Source organism: Eschrichtius robustus, chromosome X, assembly GCF_028021215.1.
Source record: "Eschrichtius robustus isolate mEscRob2 chromosome X, mEscRob2.pri, whole genome shotgun sequence".
In the NCBI taxonomy this organism is placed as follows: domain Eukaryota; kingdom Metazoa; phylum Chordata; class Mammalia; order Artiodactyla; family Eschrichtiidae; genus Eschrichtius; species Eschrichtius robustus.
In genome coordinates, this window is record NC_090845.1 from 29405218 (window position 1) to 29432735 (window position 27518).

Below are 27518 nucleotides of genomic sequence, written 5' to 3' on the forward strand. Positions count from 1 at the left end.
ATATATAATCCTTATGAATTCGTGGGCGCTGTGCTGAATGCCCTACACTTAATTCTCAAAATAATCTTACAGTTAGGTATTACTATCATCACAATTTTACAGATAAGAAAAGAGGCACAAAGAGGTTACGGAATTTACCCAAGATTACACAACTAGTAAATGGTAGCGCCGGGCTTGGAAGACCAGGTGTCTGCTTCCAGAATCTCATGCTCTTTACGTACTACATATTGCCTTTCTAGATGGTGTGAGATAAACATGCTCCAGAACTATGTTGAAGCTCAGGAACTATCAGGAATTCATCCTCTGATATAAAATTTCTCTGTATCAATCCACCATCTTGAGAGAGAATAGTCTATAGGTAATCTTTTTCTTTTCATTTTGTAGGAGAAACAGTCATGCGTCATTTCACTCTTCTTTTGTCAATTATTTGCTTATTTTTCCCATTTTAAAAGCTTCCCTAACGTCTGTAATTAGAATTTCCCATGCCTTTTGAAGTTTATTTTTCTTAACCTTAAAAATATTTTTAGGAATAGTATGTGCTCCCTGTGGAAGACAAAGAACATAAAAAATTAAAATATGAACTGCTAGCCCTTCATGTACTTACTAGTCAACTCCCACTGCCTAATGAAGAGCCACAAAACTTAGCATCCTAACACAACAACTGTTTGTTCTCACAGATCTACAGGTTGGCTGAGGGGGGGCTCTACTTCACGCTGTAGCTTAGGACCAGAGGGCTGGCCGGGACTTTTTCTAATGGTGATGACAGTTTTAAAAAGTGAGGTGGGTCTTATAAGTGCTGTCACAGAAAGATCTTGCATTCACTTCCATTAAGTTACAAGAGCAAGTCACAGAACAATAACATGTACACTGTTGCCCCTGTGTGTTAAAAACTCAACGTATTTTTGTAGCGCATCTATGTACAAAGAAGCCTCAAATCAGCTTTAGGATGACACACACCAGACAGTTAGTTAATTGTGGTTACTTTTGAAAAGGGGGCTGAACTTTGGAGCAATGTTGTAAGGGGGGAGATTGTGATTTATGTGTGTAAGAAGTTTTTATAAGAAGAATATCTATGCTGTGATTAGCTCTGGCATTAAAATATTTAAATGAGCCTAACAGTAGAAATAGTAGTTGGGTATCACTCGGATGAAGTAACTGCTAACTGAGGCAACAGAGAAAACCTGATCTCTGAATGACTTAACACAACAAAAGTTTGTTTCTTGTGCACATAAAACCTGAGGAAGGTTGGCAGAGGCTCACTGCTAACAGATGACTCCGAGATCCAGGCTGTTTACATCACGTGGCTCGACACGGGCTCTCTCTGTCTGCTGCTGAATGGAAGAGAAAGCACAGAGGTGCCATACTGACTCCCTCGTGCCTTCCTTGGTCTGGAGGTGACCCTTCCTAATTACAAGTGGACTGGGAATATAGTCTCCCCAGGAACCCAAGGAGAGCAAGACAGCATGTGGATGAGGTCTGCAGTCTCCCATAAACTGGTATATAGTATGTGCTCAATAAAGAGCAACTATTGCAATTGGTTATGACAACAACCCTCTTAGTTTCTTGGAGGAGTTTCTGAGACGGCCAAATTTACCTTGAAATTCACCAATGTTTTTCTTGTGCATACTATGTAAGAGATGTTTTCAAATACAGGATTACATCTAATTTCCAAAAGTACCCTGTAAATCTCAGCAGGGAGGGCTTTCAACAGTACCTTTCTGCATTGCCAATTGCAGTAACCTGTGTCATCTCAGTAGGCCGGGAATTTTCTCCTAACTTTTGGTTGCATGGTCAAAATCACAGCCACCCACCACCTGGCTGAACACACCTGAACACACGAACAGGTGCCATTAAGCATATTGAAAAAACAGCATCTTCCCTGGGACAGATACAGACTAGAATTACTGGGAGGATGGCGAATTACTTTTCCTTTTTATTCAAAGCTAGCACGTCTGCCAAAGAACCATCTTCCACCTCCAGGAAGGACTCCAAGACGGGTTTTTAGGAATTCAGCCTCAGTACACGTCTGTTGACACAGTGATTTCCTTGGTCCCTCCTCCTTTACCACTTAGGAACAAGGCTGTGGTTTCTGACCACTTAATTAAGTTCACGCATCAGTGTCTGGATTCAATGGCCAGACTCAAAGAAGACGTTGCCTTAAAATCCTACTGCAAATATCACGTTGCTTCAAAAAAGGCCTCCCTAGACTTGGGGTTATAAGCCAAGGCCCTGTAGCGTCCATACGCAATCAGAGTCTAGTCACCAGCAGGTTTGAAAACACTGAGAATGTGGTGGAGGCACCCAGTGGGGATGAGGAGGTGTCTCAACGTCACTGTCTGAAGTGAACAGTTACATGGAAAGGGCAGCTGCTGTCACAGGGGTCCACGGTGAGGAACGGGATCTGCAGGGAGTCGGGATGCTCCGAGTCAGGGGAGGGCAGGGGATGTGGGGCTGTCTGCTCCTCTGGGAGCTGAGTGCAGCCTCCAGAGGAAGACGCAGAGAAGAGCTGGCCAGCAGGTCAGCTTCCAGTCTGGACACGAGGGCACACTGACTGGGGAAGACCCAGGGCAAGGGCGCCGTAACGCGGGAAAGTGCTGGGACTGGACACACGTGCCGGGACCGGGGCAGTCAGCTCTCAGGGAACCCTGGGGCGAGGGGCAGGAGGATCCTAGGTAAACGAAGCCCACAGACAATCCCCAAGTTGTGTCTGATTCTCATTTTCACCTTCCTTCTTTAGTCCTGCTTTTAGTATTTTGGCTACAAGCTCCTCTTTCTTATTGCCTGAGAGACATCATGGAGCAGTGAGAAGAGACATGAATTAAGAGACAGAAGGGCTGCCTCAGGCTGGGAGGAGTGGAACAGTATGGGCTCTGGAGGAATTCAGACCAGGCTGTACTCCCGGTTCTGTCACTTTACCAGTCTGGAGAATACTGCAAGTTCTTTGTCTGCCAAGTGGGTTTGATCAGCCTCATCTTATAGAACTGTCGGAACACGTGTGATATATGTAAAGCACCTGGCACAGTGGCTGGCAATGTTTGGGTCCTCCATGCATGGCACTTATTATGATGCTTATTTTCATACCAGAAGAAACTACCCTCATTCTCTAGGAATTTTTCATTTTATCCAGGAGATGTCAGAGACTATGCGGTCCTCTAGGACAAAGAAAGCTGAATTAACCAAAGTGCTCCTTAGCAAGTAACCCCGAGTAAATGTTCCCTATCAGAGAATATGTTGTTCCATTTGTGGAGGCAGGGATTTCACCAGCATGCGAATCAAACCTTACAGAACTTGTGTCAAGGACCAATAATTCCCCTGCCGCCCAAAAACCCCCCGATTTTCACGTATTTCATCACCACCAAAATCTTTCCCCATTTAGGAGTTCTGCCAGATTACGCTCAAGACAAACAAATATCGTATATTAACGCATGTATGTGGAATCTAGATAAATGGTACAGTTGAACCTATTTGCAGGGCAGGAACAGAGACGCAGACAGAGAGGACGGACGTGTGGACACGGGGGAGAAGGGGAGGGTGGGATGAATTGGGAGATTAGGGTTGACCTATATACACTACCATGTGTCAAATAGCTAGCTAGTGGGAACCTGCTGCACAGCACAGGGAGCTCAGCTTGGTGCTCTGTGACCACCTAGGTGGGTGGGGGGAAGTCCAGCAGGGAGGGGACATGTGTATACGTACAGCTGATTCACTTCGTTGCACAGCAGAAACTAACACAACATCGTAAAGCCATTATCCTCCAATTAAAAAACCCCGATAACTAATTAACGGAGCGGGCTGGGGCTCCTCCAGCTCAGGGCACAGAGTGCCAGCACAGGGGCTTCTCAGCATCCCACCACAAAGGCGACAATATGCATAAAACACCTGGTTTGTTGGTGCACTGTGTCCACCTGCACCGGGGCAAAAGCACTGGACCCCTTCTATTCTTTCTCCAGGCGGAGATTCTCTCTGGTTTACTCACAATCCCAAGGTAACTGTTCAGGGCAGTTTCTCATTTCAGGCTTAGCCTCTCAACTCTGAGGCCCACCATCTGAGGGTCTGGCCCCTGCTCACCATTATCACAGCCTCATCTAGCCCACCATGCAGCCAACTCAAAATTACCTCCCAAGGAGGGATTTGCCAAATACCAAGCCTCAAAGTGTTCTGGCTAAGACAAGTTATACTTCACTGCTCTCATCTGGACTCTCTCCCCACCACCCTCACTGGGTTTTTTCATCACACCACCTTCCTTATATAATAGCTGCTCTTCTACTCTGAACATCTACAGGCAGGCGCAGGGTCTTTTTTATCTTAGCACCATCACTACCAGCACAGAACCTTCCAAAGAGCAGACGCTCAATTAAAGATGGGAGTAAATGAGGCACTGAGTGAGGAATGTAATTTATTACTATTTAATTTCGTCGGCATTCTTGAATAAGCTAAGGACATCTAGGCGTATGCCTTTGAATTTTACAAAGAGAAAGACAAAGGTGAATAAGACAAACCAAAACTTGACTAAACTTTACTTTGTCTTCATCCATTTTAAAACCACAGCATTCTTTCACATTTCCAACAAAATTCCTATTCCAAAGCCACATTATCTCATTCCAGAACCCCAAAAAGATGCAAGGATCTTTCACATCGTACTACACAGTACCAAAACTCTTACTCTTAAACCCGATAAACAACAACAAATCTGTGATCCATGTCATCTGTAAACTTGGATTCTGAATCTAAATAAACATTCTAGTGAAAGAAACAACATTTGAAAGATACTAGTGTAAAACAGGGACACAAAGAAGAGATATATTATGATCTTTCCCGCCCCAGCGTAGCCTCTCACTACTTAAAGGGTTGGCAGCGTTGGTCAAACACAAAGTGAAGAAGCTGCCTCAGACCTCACTGAGGGTGGGAGGAACTGCTAGACATGACCTTGGAACGCGCACTGGCCTTGACACGAGTAGGAGCCCTGGCTGCAGCTCTGGCTCGGCCTCTCTCTTCCTCATCTCTCAAAGCCTCTTCATAATGGAGCGGAAAGGCACTGGGGACGGTACCATTGACCTTGGCCACAAACTCCAGGACTTTCATCTTGCTGGTTTCCGCGCAGGCTCTCCGGCCCCACAGGAACTCATAGCGTGGGGGATCGCTGTTGCGCACCTGACGATACACCAGGTACTTTTCCCGCACCAAATCTTCCGTGATGAGCTTCCTGGGGTCCCCAAAGATTAAGTGCCGCCTTCCATCATAAATACCCAAAACATTCAGGAATTCCCAGATCTCCTCCTCAGAGGCGCGGTTGCCATTAAAGAAGATCACACCCAGGAGAGGCATCAGGAGCCCATTCTTCGGAAACCGCCCGCCACTGCTGCGACTCCCCTGATCGGTGAGATCTAGCCTGCTGACAAGGGTATAGGAATCACCACTCGGCTTGACTTCCTTCAAGTCAAGACCAAAGGCCAGCTCCAGGCATTCAGCAGCTCTCCTGAGGATTTCAGGGAACTTCCCCTTGTACCTTTTGTTCACAAGCTTCAGCATGTCTGCCTTTATAATGGGCTCTTTCATTTGATACCTCTCCAGCAGGAATTCCACCAACATTCCCACCTTCTTCGTTAGAGGATCTCTGCGAGAGCTCTCATCGGAGGCTGAGGCCCGGGAGGACTTTTTCCTGGCCTTAACCTGGCCCTTGGCACGTACATCAGAGCCTGGGCATGAAACCCCTGCAGCACGAGAGCTAGTGGCTGGGGCTCCCTGAGGCTCCTGGCGAGTGCCAGCACCAGGGGAGCTCGGGGGAGTACCCTGAGCAACAGAAGCGGGGGAGGCGGGCGACTCTTCTATCTCTGCTGCAGGGGCCTGGGCACCCCCGAGATTCTGGGTCTCCCTCCGGGCCTGGCGGCGCTTCTCACGGGCACGGAGCTTACTCTTCTGCCCCCGAGGCATGACTATGGGCAGGGACAGCAAGCGGGGGAGTGGGCAGGAGAGCAGGTGATGCTGGAACCTGGAGGAGGGAAGGTGAGAGGGCGTGAGCACCCTCAGCAGGGAGGCACCAGCCTGGCCTGAAGAAGGCCGCTCTGCACGTTCCCTTGAGGGCACTGCTCTAGGAGCCACTAGGCTCTTGTTCTTGGTCAGCCTGTCCCCTGAGAACCCAGTGTAAGACGTGAGAGTGAGTGCGCCTCAGGCTACAGCCTGCCAGCCCTGCCTGTGGCTGACCGCGGTGACCACAGATCCTGGGAGGGTAGGCCCTCTCTGGGTTCCAAGGGTCCCTTTCGTTCACAAACAGGATTGTCACATCGACTCTTGGTAGGGCCGGGACCTCTTTCCTGTGCTGCTCTAAAGGTGCCACCTCAAAGCTCCCTGGGACCCACGAGAAGGAACTGAGTCATGGACACTGTCGGGGTGGACAGCGCTGACGGTTCTGTGGGGCCTGCTCTGTCCTGAACTCGCTGGTCCTCAACCATCCAGCGTCCTCATCTTGTCGATACCGAGGGTCTGGGGTGGGACCCCCCCCCTCCCCCTCCCCCTCCCCCCTCCCCCCCTCCCCCCCCCCCCCCCCCGCTTCTGCCCCTGGTGTGGCACCTTCAGACGAAGGATCTCATCTCCCTGAGAAATGATACAGAGAGATGAGGCGCCTCCGCCTGACAACCACGCTCTGGGCCTTCAAGGGCTGAGCAGAGGACCGGGCAAGACTCTTTCCTATTCCTTTGATTCGGTGGAAGGGGGGGTGCGCTACCTTCAGTCGTCACTCACAGCCCCCACTGTGTCTCCTGGGAGGATCTGGGGGCTCCTTTCTCTCTTGACTTGAGGACATTTCCTCACAGTAAGGCCCACAGCTCCCTGAGCCCGAACGGTGGAAGTGAGGATGGCCTTACCCGGCCACAGTGCCCCTAGTCTCCGGAGGCTGAAAGCTGCAGCAGGCAGGCTGAGGCCCTATAACGTGTGGTCCTCGCTCACGGTCCCCATTTTTCGCTCAGGGGAGGGTCTCAGGTTCCTCCCTCTGCTGACCCATCAGACCAAGACGCTTACTTCCCTGGGAGTTCTGAGTGGGGAACTGATGGGCACTTCTGCCTGACATGCGTGCCCGGGGGCGCCTAGGAACGACAATGGAGAGGGACTCTGCGGGGCCCCCGCTGGCATGGGGTGCAGGTCCCCACGGTCCTCAGCATCTTCTCCGTGAGTCCTGGCAAATCCTGGAAATCCTCCCTCCGCTGACCTGAGTTCGCTTGCGTTACATTAAGATTCTCACCCTCCTGAGATCCCCAAGATGAAAGAAAGGGTGAGCCACTTCCAGTCACCCCCGTCCATGACCTCCCTGGCTTGCTAGCAGGGGCTGGACTCCGCGGGACCCCACTGTTCCCGCATCGTTGGCCTCTTTAGCCCTCACTCAGACGGGATCTAGGCTCCTCCCTCAGCCCACCTGAGTCTCCTGGCCTCAGATCAAGGCCCACGTCTGCCTGAGTCCCTGGGGCTGGAAGTGAGGGGTGACACATCAGGCTACCTCTACCTGGGGCTTCCCAGGGCTGAGGGGGGTGGCAGTTTGTGGGCCCCCCACTGCTTTGGGTGGGTGTTCATCTACGTCATCCCTCACTGTCCTCACCCTGACTCATAGCAGGACTTGGACATCCTGCGTGTCTTGACTTGAAGTCTATCCCCTCATACTAAGGCCCCCAACTCCCCGAGACCCACTAGAAAGAAAATTTTCTTGTCTCCCTAGCTACAACTGTGTGTGGACTTCCAATGCTGACAGAGTCAGGAAGAGATTCTGTTGCCCTCACTACTGTGGTGTTAGCTGGTCCCCTCAATTCTCAGGGTCCTCTCCTTGGTTCCTGGCATTACCTGGAAAGCCTCCGGCTGCTGACCTGAGCCCATACTCCCATCAACGAGGTTCCTCACCTCCCTGCCACGGGCCGGGGACAAGTGAGTGATGTTCATCAGCTCACCATGCCTCAGTCTCCCTCCCAGGTCTGAGAGTAGGGATGAGAGTCTACGTGGTTCACTTCTTTCTGGGTGGGGTTCCCTCATCTTCACTCGGTGTTACCACCTTGACTCTTGTTAGGAACCAGGCTTCTTCCCTATGTTGAATGAGGCCTCTCTCGTTAGACCCAAACCCTGATGTCCCTGAGACCACCCTTGGAGGAACTGACAGGGCAATTCAGCCTGAGAGCTCTAAACCTGGCTTGCCGGGGCGAAGGCAGAGGCGGCACTTTGTGTGGTCTCCTCTGTTCTGGGGGGGTTGGTTGTCTCATTCCTCACATAGAATTTGTGCCTTGACATCTACCGTGGCCTGGGACTCCTCTTTTTCTGCTGAACCGGGCAGCCAGCCCTTAAACCAAGGCCCTCATCTCCCTCAGACCCCACCGGCAGAAGTTAGGGGGCACCTGAGCCTGCCAGCTCCGCCCGGGGCCTCCCGGGGCCAAGGGCAGAGGCGGCATTAGATGCAGCTCTCTCCACTGTGTGTATGGAGGAGTCTCCACTTCCGCACTCAGGATCTTCGCCTTGACCCTGCACCCTGCCTGAGACTTTGCCCTCTGCTGACGTGAGCCCATGACCGTCAGAAAAGGTCCTCATCTTCCTGGGACCTGAGCTTACAGTCGGAGTGAGCCTCGTTCTGCCAAAGCTGATCTGGGGCTCGGCTATGCCTGGTAACAGCAAGGGTGGGACTCTCCGACCCCGCTGTTCTGGAGTTGGTGGCTCCCTCAGTCCTCATTCAGGACCTGGGCGCCCAGTCCGGCTAGGGTTTGGGCTTCCTCCCTCCACTGACCCGGATCTGCATGCCTCAGACCGAAGCTCTCACCAGAGGAGTCGGGGCCTCCACATCCCGGCTACCTTAATCTGGGGACTCCCAGATCTGAGAGCAGGGCTGCTGATTTGTGCAGTTCCCTGCTTTGAGGAGAGGTCTGCTTCCTAGCACTCGTGGTCCTACCTCTGCTTCTTTTAGGGCCAAGTCTCCTCCCTAAGCTTAACGGGGTTGCCTCATCTGGCCATCCATCCATCCATCTACCTGTTTACATTTCACACCCGTTACGCATTTATCTTGTAACTGGTGGTTTGTACCTCTTAGCTGCCCTCACCTAATTTCTCTCCTCCCCCCAACCACCTGTTTGTTCTCTGTCTCTATAACTGTTTCCGTTCTGTTGTTCGTTCATTTGTTTTCTTTTTCAGCTTCCGCATATAAGTGAAATCACACAGCATTTGTTTTTCTCTGTCTGACTTGTTTCACTTGGCGTACATCACACCCTCTAGGTCCACGCCCCCGCCCTTCCTTTTTGGCCGCACCGTGTGGCATGTGGGATCTGAGTTCCCCCACCAGGGATCGAAGGTGCGCCCCCTGCAGTGGAAGCGAGGAGTCTTAACCACTGGACCGCCAGGGAAGTCCTGCCCCCTTTATAGAAAGGCCTTTCTCTACCCGAACGTCCCCTAGCCCCCAACCCCACCTCCCACCCCAGGCAGAAATGAGGGGTTCTCTCAGCCTGACTCACTCTAGGGCATCGCACGAGCGAAGGCGGGCGGGGGCTCCGTGCAGTCACGTCTTTCGGAAGGAGGGACCCTCGTTAGCTCTGAAGGTCCCACCTTCTCACCTGCTGGGGACAAGACTACACCCTTTGCCTAAGAAGCGGCCCCCTCTAGACAAAGGCCCTCCACTCCCTGAGGCCCTCCAGACGGCGACTCCAACAGGACTCCTCTGGCATATAGGTCAGATCAGGGTCCCACGCTGCTGATGGCAGGCAGGGGCGCGAGGCGGGTGGGTCCCCTTTGTTATGGCGGGGAGGGGGTCGGGAAGGTCCCTTCAGGCTACATTCAGGGCCTCACCTTGGCTCCGGACGAGTCCTGAAAACCGACGCTCGGCCGACCAAACGCCGCGGCCGCTCGCTCGGGCTCCTCGCTTCCGAAGCGGAAGTCGGGGGGGAGCCGCATCCGGCCCTGCGTGGGGTCTCCGAGGGCTGACGGCAGGGGGCCAGGGGCGGGACTCGGCGGGGCCGCCCACTGTTCAGGGCTCAGCGGTCCCTGCGTCCTGCCGGTGCCGTCTATCGGAGCCTGGGAGCCCTCTCTCTATGGTCCCCAGTCCTCCAGCCTCCAAACAGAGCCCTCACCTCCCCGAGGCCCTAGTGGCGGGAAGTCAGGGCGCTGAAATTCATAGCGCCAAGCCAGTAGGTTAGACACTCAGATGTTACAGTCTTGAGTCCAAGGTCTGTATAGCAGGGCAGGCATACTGGAAACTCCGGCAGGGTTTCTGTGTTGCAGTCTTTTTTTTTTCTTTTCTTTTGGCTGCACCGGGTCTTCGCTGGGGCATGCGGGATCTTTAGTTGAGGCGTGGGAACTCTTAGTTGCAGCGTGCATGCGGGATCTAGTGCCCTGACGAGGGATCGAAGCGGGGCCCCCTGCATTGGGAGCACGGAGTCTTAAGCCACTGGATCACCAGGGAAGTAGTCCCTGTCTTGCAGTCTTGAGGCTGAATTCCTTCAGGAAACCTCAGTCCTTGTTCTTGGGGCCCTCAACTGATCGCACGAGGCCCAGTCACACTATGGGTGGTAATCTGCTTTACTCAAAGCCTACAGAGTTAACTATTAATCGCATCTAAAAAGTACCTTCACAGTGGACATCTAGACTGATAACTGACTAAACAACCGTGCAGCAGAGCCTAGCTAAGATGGCATACAAAATTAAGAGGCGGGAATGATAGGGAGGAATCTAGACTTGGAAACGTGATGCTGCCACTAACTGGGACAAAGAATACAGGAAGAGGAGGAATGAGGTTTGGAGAAAAATCACGTGTTTATATTTTTTCACACTGAGTTTGAGATAGCCTTGAATCAGTCACAGTTGGGTTTATGTTTAAAGCTTTGTGGGTAGGTCAGGGCTTGGGATAATAGATCTAGAAGTTAGCAGCAGACAGTTTGCAGTTAGAACTGGAGGAGTGGATGAGGTTACCTGGGGATAGTTGTGGGGAGAAAAAAAAATAGTGGACCGGATATGGTAACTTGGGGAGCACCAGTTCCCCAAGGGGTGATGGAAAAGAAGTCCACTGAGGAGACAGAGAAAAAAACAGATTGAGAGGTAGAAGAACCAGGACAGGGCAGTGTCTTAAAAACTGTAGCAGACAGTGCTATGCTCACCAAATCCAATTCTATATTCCTTCTTCTTAGGCACATGGAAAGCTCCGTTTTTCAGACCGCTTGAGGCTAACCGAGGATTTATGACTGGTTTCAGCCAATGAAATGGGAGGAGAAGTGATGGGTTTGGCTGAATCAGAGAAGAGCCCTTTAGAGACCCTCTGTCCACTCTCCCCTGCCTTGATGAATAGGTGAGCCCCAGAGAAAACCCCCAAATGCCCCTCCCTCCCCCATACCCATTGAACATGTAGTGTTGTTGAGAAATAAACCTTTGCTGTGGTAAAACACTGAGATTTCAGGATTAATTTGCCACTCTAACATAACCTAGCTTATCCTGACTGATACAGAAGCCAAGGCAGTAGAATATTTCGCAAAGGAGAGAACAGTCACAACAGTTTCATATGCATCAGTGTTCCAGAAAAGAGGCCCTTCCATGGATTCCCAAATGTGGAATAATTAAGCCAATTAAGTCCAAACAATTTAGGGGGTTTCTCAATCATAACAGTCTGACAGGGAACCTGCATTGTCTTTTGGCTTTAGCTAACAAATGTGCTCATCAGATCAATAAAATGGAGAGTCAACTTGAATTGGAAATTGACATCACAACACGTATACACATTACAGTGTACTAGTCCTGTAGTTGGGCTTGAAATCTTGAGGTGATGATACAAATTCTGATTGAATTATCTTTGCCTTAGTTCTCCATTTATGTTTTGCAAAAAGAGCGGTCTTAACATTTCCCCTTAGTACAAGAGACCCCAATGTTTAAGCAACTTTATCCTATATATTTAGTTATGAAGTTGATTGTTTAGCGTTCTGGGTGCCCTTCGCCAAGTGGAAAGAAACGATAAAGGATGATTAGCTTCCCAGGCCACATCCCACCACCTACAGTGCAGCCAGACTAGAAATACATATTATTCCAGGACATAATTATGACTTATGTTATTGATTCTAATCAATGAGAAGCAAACTAAATGTCACTTTACATAAGGCACAACGACAGAGTCAAGCAGGAAGCTGTGCCAGATACACACGCATTATACTTGAAAAAGGAGAATACCAAATTCCAAAAGTACATTGATGTAAAATAAAGGAGGTCCAACTGGCCTAAACGCACACATCTAATCATAGATTCCAAATATCTGTATAAATAAAAATGAAATTTCTTATGAGACTAGTAATTATGACATAAAATGTTCCAGCTAGAAAAAATTAAGCTAAAAAATCACTTAAAAACTATAAAATATACATGAAAACAATGCTTTGATTCTGCAGCACTTCCAGTGTATTCCAGACCTTCTTCCACATATTACTCTCAAGTGAGATCATCACAATCTCTTTTCTCCTCCTCAGATGTATAGAAATTACATTAAGAGGTATCCTTGGATACCAAACAATCCTTAAATCTCACTTAGTCCGAGATGTGGTCAAAGCTGACCACATCCTCAGTTCTTCACGGCTTAGCTATACACTAATGATAAAAAATAAAATCTCGGGGCTTCCCCGGTGGCGCAGTGGTTGAGAATCTGCCTGCCAATGCAGGGGACACGGGTTCGAGCCCTGGTCTGGCAGGATCCCACATGCCGCGGAGCGGCTGGGCCCCTGAGCCACAACTGCTGAGCCTGCGCGTCTGGAGCCTGTGCTCCGCAACGAGAGAGGCCGCGCTAGTGAGAGGCCCGCGCACCGCGAAGAAGAGTGGCCCTCGCTTGCCGCAACTGGAGAAAGCCCTCGCACAGAAACGAAGACCCAACACAGCCATAAACAAGTAAAGAAATAAATAAAAGCTCCATGGAACATATGTCAATTATTTAAAAAAAAAAAAAAAATAAAATAAAATAAAATAAAATCTCTCTCTTTTGAATTACCTCATTTATCCTATACAAATGCGGAACGAAGTATTAAGGCTAACCCATTTTTCTGATAACCATGGCTTGTATTTAAACATTAATACTTTTTATTGACCTAATTAATATTAAGGGAAATCGCCCTATAGTGCTTTAGGGACTACAGGTGTGACAGATTCCCTCTCAGAAGGTTATTATTTCTACATTTTAGTGTTTAAGTGTTAAGGTTATCTATAGGGCCCATTTTCTTCCTGTATTAAATGTCAATTAATTCTTCAATGAAAACTCGGCAAAATGCTCTGATAATAAAATAATAGTTAACACATATATAATCCTTATGAATTCGTGGGCGCTGTGCTGAATGCCCTACACTTAATTCTCAAAATAATCTTACAGTTAGGTATTATTATCATCACAATTTTACAGATAAGAAAAGAGGCACAAAGAGGTTACGGAATTTACCCAAGATTACACAACTAGTAAATGGTAGCGCCGGGCTTGGAAGACCAGGTGTCTGCTTCCAGAATCTCATGCTCTTTACGTACTACATATTGCCTTTCTAGATGGTGTGAGATAAACATGCTCCAGAACTATGTTGAAGCTCAGGAACTATCAGGAATTCATCCTCTGATATAAAATTTCTCTGTATCAATCCACCATCTTGAGAGAGAATAGTCTATAGGTAATCTTTTTCTTTTCATTTTGTAGGAGAAACAGTCATGCGTCATTTCACTCTTCTTTTGTCAATTATTTGCTTATTTTTCCCATTTTAAAAGCTTCCCTAACGTCTGTAATTAGAATTTCCCATGCCTTTTGAAGTTTATTTTTCTTAACCTTAAAAATATTTTTAGGAATAGTATGTGCTCCCTGTGGAAGACAAAGAACATAAAAAATTAAAATATGAACTGCTAGCCCTTCATGTACTTACTAGTCAACTCCCACTGCCTAATGAAGAGCCACAAAACTTAGCATCCTAACACAACAACTGTTTGTTCTCACAGATCTACAGGTTGGCTGAGGGGGGGCTCTACTTCACGCTGTAGCTTAGGACCAGAGGGCTGGCCGGGACTTTTTCTAATGGTGATGACAGTTTTAAAAAGTGAGGTGGGTCTTATAAGTGCTGTCACAGAAAGATCTTGCATTCACTTCCATTAAGTTACAAGAGCAAGTCACAGAACAATAACATGTACACTGTTGCCCCTGTGTGTTAAAAACTCAACGTATTTTTGTAGCGCATCTATGTACAAAGAAGCCTCAAATCAGCTTTAGGATGACACACACCAGACAGTTAGTTAATTGTGGTTACTTTTGAAAAGGGGGCTGAACTTTGGAGCAATGTTGTAAGGGGGGAGATTGTGATTTATGTGTGTAAGAAGTTTTTATAAGAAGAATATCTATGCTGTGATTAGCTCTGGCATTAAAATATTTAAATGAGCCTAACAGTAGAAATAGTAGTTGGGTATCACTCGGATGAAGTAACTGCTAACTGAGGCAACAGAGAAAACCTGATCTCTGAATGACTTAACACAACAAAAGTTTGTTTCTTGTGCACATAAAACCTGAGGAAGGTTGGCAGAGGCTCACTGCTAACAGATGACTCCGAGATCCAGGCTGTTTACATCACGTGGCTCGACACGGGCTCTCTCTGTCTGCTGCTGAATGGAAGAGAAAGCACAGAGGTGCCATACTGACTCCCTCGTGCCTTCCTTGGTCTGGAGGTGACCCTTCCTAATTACAAGTGGACTGGGAATATAGTCTCCCCAGGAACCCAAGGAGAGCAAGACAGCATGTGGATGAGGTCTGCAGTCTCCCATAAACTGGTATATAGTATGTGCTCAATAAAGAGCAACTATTGCAATTGGTTATGACAACAACCCTCTTAGTTTCTTGGAGGAGTTTCTGAGACGGCCAAATTTACCTTGAAATTCACCAATGTTTTTCTTGTGCATACTATGTAAGAGATGTTTTCAAATACAGGATTACATCTAATTTCCAAAAGTACCCTGTAAATCTCAGCAGGGAGGGCTTTCAACAGTACCTTTCTGCATTGCCAATTGCAGTAACCTGTGTCATCTCAGTAGGCCGGGAATTTTCTCCTAACTTTTGGTTGCATGGTCAAAATCACAGCCACCCACCACCTGGCTGAACACACCTGAACACACGAACAGGTGCCATTAAGCATATTGAAAAAACAGCATCTTCCCTGGGACAGATACAGACTAGAATTACTGGGAGGATGGCGAATTACTTTTCCTTTTTATTCAAAGCTAGCACGTCTGCCAAAGAACCATCTTCCACCTCCAGGAAGGACTCCAAGACGGGTTTTTAGGAATTCAGCCTCAGTACACGTCTGTTGACACAGTGATTTCCTTGGTCCCTCCTCCTTTACCACTTAGGAACAAGGCTGTGGTTTCTGACCACTTAATTAAGTTCACGCATCAGTGTCTGGATTCAATGGCCAGACTCAAAGAAGACGTTGCCTTAAAATCCTACTGCAAATATCACGTTGCTTCAAAAAAGGCCTCCCTAGACTTGGGGTTATAAGCCAAGGCCCTGTAGCGTCCATACGCAATCAGAGTCTAGTCACCAGCAGGTTTGAAAACACTGAGAATGTGGTGGAGGCACCCAGTGGGGATGAGGAGGTGTCTCAACGTCACTGTCTGAAGTGAACAGTTACATGGAAAGGGCAGCTGCTGTCACAGGGGTCCACGGTGAGGAACGGGATCTGCAGGGAGTCGGGATGCTCCGAGTCAGGGGAGGGCAGGGGATGTGGGGCTGTCTGCTCCTCTGGGAGCTGAGTGCAGCCTCCAGAGGAAGACGCAGAGAAGAGCTGGCCAGCAGGTCAGCTTCCAGTCTGGACACGAGGGCACACTGACTGGGGAAGACCCAGGGCAAGGGCGCCGTAACGCGGGAAAGTGCTGGGACTGGACACACGTGCCGGGACCGGGGCAGTCAGCTCTCAGGGAACCCTGGGGCGAGGGGCAGGAGGATCCTAGGTAAACGAAGCCCACAGACAATCCCCAAGTTGTGTCTGATTCTCATTTTCACCTTCCTTCTTTAGTCCTGCTTTTAGTATTTTGGCTACAAGCTCCTCTTTCTTATTGCCTGAGAGACATCATGGAGCAGTGAGAAGAGACATGAATTAAGAGACAGAAGGGCTGCCTCAGGCTGGGAGGAGTGGAACAGTATGGGCTCTGGAGGAATTCAGACCAGGCTGTACTCCCGGTTCTGTCACTTTACCAGTCTGGAGAATACTGCAAGTTCTTTGTCTGCCAAGTGGGTTTGATCAGCCTCATCTTATAGAACTGTCGGAACACGTGTGATATATGTAAAGCACCTGGCACAGTGGCTGGCAATGTTTGGGTCCTCCATGCATGGCACTTATTATGATGCTTATTTTCATACCAGAAGAAACTACCCTCATTCTCTAGGAATTTTTCATTTTATCCAGGAGATGTCAGAGACTATGCGGTCCTCTAGGACAAAGAAAGCTGAATTAACCAAAGTGCTCCTTAGCAAGTAACCCCGAGTAAATGTTCCCTATCAGAGAATATGTTGTTCCATTTGTGGAGGCAGGGATTTCACCAGCATGCGAATCAAACCTTACAGAACTTGTGTCAAGGACCAATAATTCCCCTGCCGCCCAAAAACCCCCCGATTTTCACGTATTTCATCACCACCAAAATCTTTCCCCATTTAGGAGTTCTGCCAGATTACGCTCAAGACAAACAAATATCGTATATTAACGCATGTATGTGGAATCTAGATAAATGGTACAGTTGAACCTATTTGCAGGGCAGGAACAGAGACGCAGACAGAGAGGACGGACGTGTGGACACGGGGGAGAAGGGGAGGGTGGGATGAATTGGGAGATTAGGGTTGACCTATATACACTACCATGTGTCAAATAGCTAGCTAGTGGGAACCTGCTGCACAGCACAGGGAGCTCAGCTTGGTGCTCTGTGACCACCTAGGTGGGTGGGATGGGGGGCGGGGAGGGAGGTCCAAGAGGGAGGGGATATATGTATACATATAGCTTCGGAAAATATTATGTTCTTTCTTTAGCTAGCTTGTTTAACCATTTGTTTGAGGGTCAGAACTGTGTTTTATGTAGTCACTTAACTGATATGACCGTTTGAGATCTACCCCAGACTGCCACCAACCCCTTAAAACCCTGCCCTGTGTCTCACTCTGTAAGCTAAACAGTCCTGTCCTACATACATCTTAAAAGCAGCAAGCTTCACTGTATAGCAGAAACTAATACAACATTGTAAAGCAACTATACTCTGATAAAAAAAATACATTTAAATAGAGTAGAAAAAAAAGTGACCGTTTACAGTGGGAGACATTAAAAAGTTTGGTAACTAACTCTTCAATATGTCCCTGAGGACAGACCAAAGATTTAAGATCAGAAGAAGCTATTAAGAAAATCTTCCTGAGGTGTTAAACATTGCACATGGACTATCCACAAAAAGGTGGGACATCTCCTTCCTGAATCAGAAGGGAATAGATTCTTGTTGAGGTGGAATGGTTTCAGTTCAGCTCTGCCATGGGAATAAACTGAAGGACTGCCCTACAATTGAATAGTTCTTTAAACCGTATTTTATAAATTCTATAACTATCCGTAAGTATGGCACCTAAAAATAAGGCTGAGAGCTTGAGGGCTCTTGGTTGTGAAAAACTACTGAAAGTATCACTGACAAGGCCCAACTTTTTTCATTTTCAAAAAGCTAACGGTAACCTTTTTTTTTAATCCAGTGGATGACGACTTCAGTAAAGACAATTTTGTCAAGAGATGTTTATGGAGACCGGCAGTATACTGAATGATTCCCCTGAGAGAACTCTGTTTACTGCTCCCTTTACAGTGGGTCAAGAGACTCTGATTTCCAGCACAGAACTATTTTATAGGCATCTTTCTAAACCGATCTAAAGGCAGACAAGCGGGTCCTAATGTTACAAAGAACTACTCTGAGCTAAGTGAAGGGATTACAGTTGGACAAGTGCTCATAACTGCAATCACTGCTCACACAGATCATACTCATAATATTCCTAGTGCCACGTCATAAATGTTTTCTCATCTCATCCTATTGGTAGAACTTTCTTATTGGTACCAGGCTTTTCGTTATCCTGTAGGATTCACGCTCCACACACGGACTAGCATGGCTCTAAATTGGATTAAACCTTAGAGCACCAGAGGTCAAGTAAGATCTTCCTAAACCATTAGCTATTCTTAATCACTTGAGTTCCTATGTCAAAACACATACTTTGGCATTTGGAGAGTGATCAACTCTTAAGAAAATTAATCTTTTCTAAAGTCTGTACTTAACTTTCCTGACCCTGATATATTTGTATATATAGGAAAGCATGGCCACTTGCAAATGCTAATGCCTCAGCCAGGGAAATGAATTGACAAAAAACTGGAGAAAAGGCCCTGAAAATGAAAGTCTATGATTGTATACTACATCTTTAACTGCACTACCTGTATCAGTTTATACCCCACATTCCTCATACAGTGGTAAACTAAGCCTTGTCCGATGCACTCTATGCCTAAAAAGGAGAAGAGAGCAAAGGCTGAAAAAGAGCAAGGGGTTTAGAGGTAATCCAAAGGCCACTATCCTCAGGCTGACAGAGCAAGTGACTAGTAGTGGATTTGAGAACCCTCTGTTTGTGTGGTTTCTTTGGAAATCTGTAGTATAATTATTCTTTGAACTTATATGTATAAGATAAAACATCAGAACGTTGAGGAGAAAGATACAATGTTTGGGGGTTATTCCCACTGGGATTCTGTCTAGTTTTTGGCTTTGTAAGATCTGTCGGAATGAAAAGCTAACTTTGAAATCTTTCCTTTATGTGAGAGAAGAAGAAAGATAGTAGGTGTTGGTACCCTAAGGTCAGTGGTGGTTTTCATAGTAGTCAGTCACAGATCCCTGCTTAATGGGTTTGAGTTATCCTTACACAGTGCATATTATGAACACAGACATCTGATTGGTTTGTACTGCCTCTCAACAGGGTCATGGCAGATGGAAAATCTAAAGTAAAAGTTCTTTTCTGGTCACCATTTGATGACCAGCGTGGATTAGGCAAAGATTGGGTGTAGCACTGAAGTGGCGGGTGTATATGTACATGAGCATAGATATGAGTTCGATGGTCCTACTGTCCTGGAGCACACAGTGGAATATGTGGTTTCTGGGAGTTGCTACCTTTCAATGCCACAAAAACACTGGGTTACAGCCCAGTGACTGAGTGGCTCAAGTTGGCTGAGTGGCTCAAGTGATCTAGAGACTCGTCCAACTGTGAGACAGAACTGATCATAGCACAGATGCACCCCGAACTGAGAGCCATGTCCTCTGCTCCATTTTGTTTTGTTAGTGTGGGCTAGCACAGGCTTGTCTCTAGGCGCTTGAGCGGAATGTACAACTTCTTGTCCTTACGTGTAACAGGGAAGACAGCTATGATTCATGTTGAAATGTAAAAGGTACACACATACCTGTCTACATCCAAGCTTGGGGCAACACTTCTAGGTTTGAGCTCTCACATTTTTGTATGATAAATGAAAATTTCATAATTACCTGCTACTAGTGTGATTTAGAAGCAGCTGGTAGGTCAATATGATACTCTCTTTATGTATTTTAGTACTGAGAAAAAAAGATAAATGATAGATATACCACTGGTAAAGTTTCCCAGACTATTACAATTCAAACAATACACACACACACACAAAGTAATAATGTGATACCATTGCTTGAGACTCAGCTAAGATAACAGTGGTCTCTATTTGACTCACTTTTTAATTCTACCTAAGGATGAATGAGAATAATCATTGACCTCTATCTACAACATGGTGCTATTTTTTTTTTTTCTAAATGAGTTCGCTAGTGGATCTTACAGCATAAATCTATTTCCCACGAATTAAATGCAAAAATCATGAATGCATATAACGCTTTTAGATTGAACCAAGGATTTTCATGAATACAGATCCTCTCTGTCCACATAGGAAACCGTATTGCTGAGCAGCGGGTTGGCAATGAGTAAATGCTGCTCAGCAGGTCAGACATGTACAGCTGGAGAAAGATCATGAAATTTAGCTAGTCTACTAGAGAAAACACAAACCTGGAAAGGAGATGATCCACACTGCAATTAAAAAAATTCTATGTAAGACTTAGAAATCTAGCACGGTACACATGCACACAAGAAACATAAATATCTACCAAGAGAGTTTAGTAGGCATTGCCTTTGAAGATTTTCTTTCTTTTTTTGGAAAACAAAACACAACAAAACACCTCCTGTTGCCCTGAATGCTAATGATGGAAGACTGTTGCTATGGTGATGCTAATTTCAACACTGTTGCCTGTGGACTTCACATGAACTCGCTGTTTTAACTTCTGCAAATGTCACTTACAAAATGAAAACCCATTAATGATTAGCGAGGGCACAATGTTCCACTTTAATTAGAATAATAAGGAATGCTGATGCACAAAGTACAGGTTTGTGAATTGCTACTGAGTCTACAGTGTCAAAATTAATTACTACCAATGAGGATGTGATTCTTTTTTTTTTTTTAAAGGAAGCTTTACATAGAATAGTTGTATTTTGACTTAAAAGGAATTAAAAACTCTCCGTATTTTAATTTGAAGGTTAAAAAAACCCAAAAAGAACATCTCCCAATAGTACATATAAAAACTAACTGTAAAGAACAAAACAAATTACAAGCAAGGGTCAGATATTTCTAACTGAATAAGAACTGAAGAGAAACCAACTAATTGTTAGTTTCTTAAAAAGGCAGGGGGAATGATGGAGATAAGTTGTTTAAATACTTAAAAACTACATATCTGAGGAAAGAGCACTGCATATGACAAGTATTCTGATGCTGGATATATTCTGACTTATGTGCTCACACAAGGGAATAAAGAGAAGACCTAACACAACTGGAAATAGACAAGAGGGAAAAAAATAAGTTATTTTCTCTCTGATGGCAAAAGATTAACTGACCTTAAAACAAAGATTTTTTTTCCACCTGCACAAATTTCGAAGTAAAAGCTAAAGATGAATTGGGAGGGGTGTGTTCCATATTTAAATGTTTCTACATGGTTTGCAACAAAGGCTTCCTTGGACAATTTTATTTTTGATGATCTATATTGTCATTCTGCGTCATCCGCTAGTCAGTGAAATCATTTTGTGCCACTGACACAACCAATTAAATACTGGTGGTGTTTTTACCAGATGTATAAAAGGAGCAAAACACATTTTCAATATTAAACAAATCTTCCTATAGAAGTTCCAAACCTGTGGGCTTTGGAAAAACAAGATGAAGGGGAATGACACCAATACTCTATATATTCTCTAGAGTGATCCTCGAAAAAACCCCCATCGTGTTCTGGGTCTTGAGTCAAGCAATATTATAGGGTCTGTATACAACTATCAAATTACCTGTGTTATTGAGGTGAACGTAGAATTTGCCATGGTCTTACTTGCCTGCCTGATACTAAGCCAAGAGTATTTCCCTTGGGAAGATAGCTGACATCTGTCTTCAAAAGGGTAAAGTAAGAACTTAGAGCACCATTGTATTTTAGTATAAAGTTGCATGGCTCAACAAAAGGTAGGATACAAAATTGTATAAACAATATCTTCTGTATTTTATTAGGAAATTAAAAAAAAAAACTGGAAGAAGACATTACCAATATGTTCATAGCTGTTGTCTGGGTTGTGATGGGCGATTCAAAATTTTTTTCTTTATCCTTTTCTGTGTTTTCCACAGTAAACATTTATTATGTTCGTTATAAGAGGGAAAACTTAGAAATATTAATTTTCCAAAATCTTGATCAGACTTCGAGTTTCAACTGAGAGATGTAGAGAGCTACAAAGAGGTAGCTCCCATACTGACAACAAGAAAAAAGTTGGATAGGTAAATTAATGACTTTTCATCAACCTATCAGAGAAATGAGGTCATAGGACAAACAAACCACCCTGAAATCTGAAGAGAGTCATCTTCAGTAAGACACAGGGCCCGAACATTTGGATACCTGGGGCAGAAGCCACCAGATGCTATATAAACTGGTAGGGAGATTAAATTCCTGGAGGCCATGTGAGGGTGTGAGAGTGTGAAGCTCCTGGGGCCATAGTCATAGCGGGGTTCCCGACTTTTTGCAGGTTTCTTCCTCTAGGAACTGAACCAGGCTCTCACAGGAAAAGGGCATGGGGAGAATCTGGAGAAAGCCCTCTACCCTGAGTGGTGCTGAATGGGGAAAGGTCACAGCAGCCAGCCACTGTGAACCTGCCCAAACTCTTCTCCCTTAAGGAAGGAAAGGCTTAATCAGCAGAGGGAAGGACATCACTTGAGGGCACTGGTGAAACATCATGACAGTTGAGGTAAGGGAATACCACCTACATCTAGACCCCTCTCATTTCACTTAGGTGAAAAGAGAAAAGAAAGGAAAATAAAGCCTTAATCTGCAGGGGAAAGGGCCTCAGAACCATAGACTGAGAGCAATGGTGGACACTCACTGCAGCCAGAGGAGGGGAATGGGAGGTTGAGGAAGTTCTTCCCCTGGAGGAGGCCACACCCCTAAGATCCAGGCCAACTGTGTATTAATCAGAACATTAGAGAATGCCCCTGCCCCCATGCTCCATCACCACACTAACAAGCCTCCAGTAATAAAACAGGGTTACCAGAGGAATTTGAAGGCTCTGGTGCCCGTAGTAACAACGTATCTCAACAATAACCATAGCAACACTTCAAACACAGTCCGTCTCCCAACCAGATTAAGATAAATCACCACAATAAAAGTCTATTTACCTCAGTGTCTACTACTCTATACAAGATATCTGGCTTTCACCCAAAAAAATACAAGGCATGACTTAAAAAAGAAAAATCACAGTCTAAAGAGACAAAGCAATCATCAGGACCAGGCTCAGGTATATTTCAGATGCTGCAACTATCAGACAGGAGATTTAAAATAACCATAATCAATATGTTAAAAGCACTAATGGAAGACACATACTGTCTTCAGTATGCAAAATCAAATAGGTAATTTCAGCAGAGATGGGAACTGAAGAATGAATCACATGGAAATGCTAGAAATCAAAAACACAGTATACAAACAAAATAAAGAATGCCTTAAATGGACTCATCTGTAGATTTGACACAGTCAAGGAAAGAACCGGTGAACTTGAAGATAGGGTAATAGAAATTACATAAACTGAAAAGGAAAAAAGTGAAAAAAATTCTTCAGTTTTAATACAAATGTAATAGTTTTCCAGTATTACTTTGGTGTCTAGAAAACAGATATTTGTCAGATTAAATAACTTTGGTGCAATTATGCTGATCAAGTATAAAGAACTAAGAATTGAAGAGTTTATTCACAGAAGTAAGCTCTGCTAGGCAATCAAGTTGGTACAAAGTACTTAATGGGCTAGGGACATTCCACTTGCTTATAATGATGTATTTTTAAAATGTTTTAGAGTAAGAGTTTTAGGAAATAAAAAAGGTCCAGAATACAAAGTAACAAGAATATTTTCTCCCACTGCCCAGAATTAGTAATGGTTAACACTTGGTCATTGCATAAAGCTTCTGTTTAAACAGAATAAAACACTGAAGATGAAACTCAGGTCCCCTTTGATGCCCCCTCCCTTACACTACAACTATTATGATAACTTTGATGTATATTTTTCCAGGCTTTTAAATTATTTTATTCTATTGTTTTTTAAAAAATTTTGCTTTTTTTTTTTTTTTAAGTTGGGCTTATCCTTTTTTATTTATTTATTTATTTATTTATTTATTTATTTATGGCTGTGTTGGGTCTTCGTTTCTGTGCTAGGGCCTTCTCTAGTTGCGGCAAGCGGGGGCCACTCTTCATCGCGGTGCGCGGGCCTCTCACCATCGCGGCCTCTCCCGCTGTGGAGCACAGGCTCCAGACGCGCAGGCTCAGCAATTGTGGCTCACGGGCCCAGTCGCTCCGCGGCATGTGGGATCCTCCCAGACCAGGGCTCGAACCCGTGTCCCCTGCATTGGCAGGCAGACTCTCAACCACTGCACCACCAGGGAAGCCCCAAAATTTTGCTTTTAATACTGCAACTGCCCTTCAAAAAGTAAACAGCTTTAAAAATTGTCCTTCTAAAATTTAGCATTAGAATCTCACTCACACCCATGGTATCAGTTACCAATTATATCCAAATGCAATCTAAATTAATAACTTCAACCAAGACCCACCTACTTCTCTTTTGAACTCTAGACACATATTATCTGTCTACCTGGCAGTGCTTCTTGGATGTAAGAAATCACCTCAAACTCAAATGTCAACAGTCAAATTGCCACCCCAAATCTGGTCTTTGTTCAGCGTTCCCTATCTCACTATAAAGTATCATCAACTGTCCGTTGCCCAGAAATCTAGGTGTGACCCCTCAACATGTTTTTCTTCTTTGCAACCCTTGCCCATGTTATCTATCCTCGAGCCCTAAGGATTTTTACCTCCTAAATTTCTCTCAAATCTCTCTGCTTTTCAACATCTCTAACCCACCATTATCATGGTCCAAGTACCATCATCTCTCACCTGGATTTCATCAGTAAACTTCAGATATTCATATCCATGTGGTCGCCATCCAACTGCATCAGCCAGAGAGCTTTTCAAGTTTTCTCTCCACCCCCTCCAACAACAGTCACACTGTCATTTTAATTCCTTATATTGGACCAGTTCCCTTCTGCTGAAGTGCCTTGACACATTAACTTCCCTCTTTTCAGTGTTAATACAGTAAGTCCCCTACATACAAATCTTCAAGTTGTGAACTTTCAAAGATGCGAACGTGCGTTCGCATGTCCAATCACATAAGTTAGTTCATGTGTCTGGCGTACATTGTCAAGTGCGTGCATCCTCTACAAGTGGTTGTGCTTTTGTGTACTTTACTGTAGGGTACTGTATAGAGCACGGTAGTACAGTATCTTTATTTCAAGCCCAGGATGTCTGGAAGCAAGCATAAAAGCAGCGGTGATGTAACTGGTACTGCTAAGAAGCACCAGCTCTTGTACCGTACTACTGTACTTTTCAAGATACTGTATGTAAGATTAAAAACGTTTTCTTTATTTTTTGTTTGTTTTTTATGTATTATTTGTGTGAAAAGTATTATAAACCTATTACAGCACAGTACTATATAGCTGATTGTGTTAGTTGGGTACCTAGTCTAACTTTGTTGGACTTACGAGCAAATTGAACTTACGAACGCGCTCTCGGAACGGAACTCGTTCGTATGTAGGGGACTTACCGTACTTATTCACACTTAGTATCTCAACTCCATTATCTTCTCTCTGGCTATACTTTGAAGATAGCATGGGTATTACTTACACAAAGCTATCCTCTACATCTAGCACGTATACTATGGTAAATAAATATTTATTGAATGAATGAATGAATCAATCAGTCAAGAGCATACCTTTAAATAACTACCTGAGGTTTTTCTTAGGCAAGGAGAATCTAATCATTTCTTTTTTAAAAATTATTTATTTATTTATTTTTGGCCGTGTTGGGCCTTCGTTGCTGTGCTTGGGCTTTCTCTAGTTGCGGTGAATGGGGGCTACTATTCACTGTAGTGTGCAGGCTTCTCATTGCAGTGCCTTCTCTTGTTGCAGAGCACAGGCTCTAGGCACGCAAGCTTCAGTAGTTGTGGCTCATGGGCTCTAGAGTGCACACTCAGTAGTTGTGGTTCCCGGGCTCTAGAGTGCAGGCTCAGTAGTTGTGCCGCACGGGCTTAGTTGCTCTGCGGCATGTGAAATCGTCCCGGACCAGAGCTCGAACCTGTGTCCCCTGTATCGGCAGGCGGATTCTTAACCACTGCACCACCAGGGAAGTCCCCAACCATTTCTTAAATGCATTAAACAACATTTTAACATTTGTGTCAAATTTTGAAAGCAGTAATAAATAGCAGTTTCTGTTTTTACAAATATAACTGAGGTTAAACAAAATATACTAAGTAAAAAATAACTTCATACTAAATTGGCTAATTATGGGTGAAATTGGCCACTTATGCTTCAACAATGATCAGAGACACCCTTATAAACTATGCCTCTTTAATGAATAATAACGCATTTTGTAGTTGTATGCTTTCATTTTAGCATTTCAGAACAGTTCACAAATACACCAATTAATCTGCAATGGTATTGTACTCTTATGTTACAGACCAATTCAAGGAAGTAATAGCACAACCGATTTCAAAAGCACAGGGAAAATTCTTGGATGCTTAAGACAACGCTCTCTACTTCTTGCACCTTGTTTATATATGTTTTTATAGTCTTATATAGATCTTTAATATAGAATTAAAATAAAAGCAAAGATAATTATTTTAGCTATTTTATTTGAATCTTTTGCAAATTTAGTACTCAATTCATTTATTTTGGGGGCAATTTTTTAGATTGTGGTAAAATATACATAACATGAAATTTATCATATTAACCATTTTAAGTAGACAATTCAGTAGCATTAAGTACTTTCACAATTTTGTACAACCATCACTGCTATCCATTTCTAGAACTTTTCATCATTCCATCACTCCAAACAGTAACCCTGTATCCATTAAACTATAACTCCCCTTTCCTCTTCACCCACTTCCTAAGCAGGCAACCACTAATCTATTTTCTATCTCAATGAATTTGACAATGGTATGTACCTTATATGAGTGGAATCATACAATATTTGTCCTTTTGTGTCTGGCTTATTTCACTTAACGTAATGTTTTCAAGGTTCATCCATGTTATAGGATGTATCAGAAGCTCATGCCTTTATAAGGCTGAATAATATTCCATTGTATCTTTTATCACATTTTTTTTCTCTGGTCATCTGTTGATGGACTTTTGGGTTGTTTCCCACCTTTTGGCTATTCTGAATGGTGCTGCTATGAACATTAGCATACAAGTATCTGTATGAGTTGCCGTTTTCAATTCTGTTGGGTATATACCTAGAAGTGCAATTGGTGGACCACAGGGAAATTCTATGTTTAAGTTTCTGTGGACCCACCAAACTGTTTTCCACAGTGGCTGCACCATTTTACATTCTGACCAGCAATTTCCAATTTCTCCACATCATTATGAGCACTTTTTGTTTTCCTTATTGTTTTTTTTGGGGTTTTCTTTTGACAATAGCCATCCTATTGAGTGCAAAGTGCTGTCTCATTGTGGTTTTGATTTACATTTCTCTAATGACTAAATGTTGAACATCTTTTCATGGGCTTAATTCCTTTTTGAAGGTTGTTTCCATTCTACTAGAAGCATTAAACATTTTGAATAATCAGTTTTAAGTCTTGGAAAAAATTTGCCAATTTAAAATATGCTAGAATAGTTAATAGTTAATAGTTCTACCTGCCTCCCTGGATCATTTTAGGCCCCAAGTCCCATTTGTTCCATGTCTATGTCCTCCACTAGGAGTTCCAGGAGAGCAGGGGCTATGCCTGTATTGCTCATTACCAGATTTCTGGTGTCTAATACAGTATCCGGCACAGTAGCCCCCAGTAAATATAGTTTGGTTAATCAATTTAGCAAATCTACTAATGAACACATCTGCATTGGGCAGAACAGAAACAGGTTTAACACTGAGAA

The 27518-nt window shown here is 44.8% G+C and overlaps 2 protein-coding genes across 5 annotated transcripts in view; both read right to left on the reverse strand.

Annotated features, from left to right (window-relative positions):
* DMD (dystrophin) overlaps nt 1-27518 on the reverse strand; it is a 1739631-nt gene that overhangs the window by 192153 nt on the left and 1519960 nt on the right. The window lies entirely within an intron of this gene.
* On the reverse strand, nt 4894-5931 carry LOC137757057 (melanoma-associated antigen B1-like). Its single transcript, XM_068533657.1, has one exon. It carries the CDS (start codon nt 5929-5931, stop codon nt 4894-4896), a length of 1038 nt encoding a protein of 345 aa, XP_068389758.1.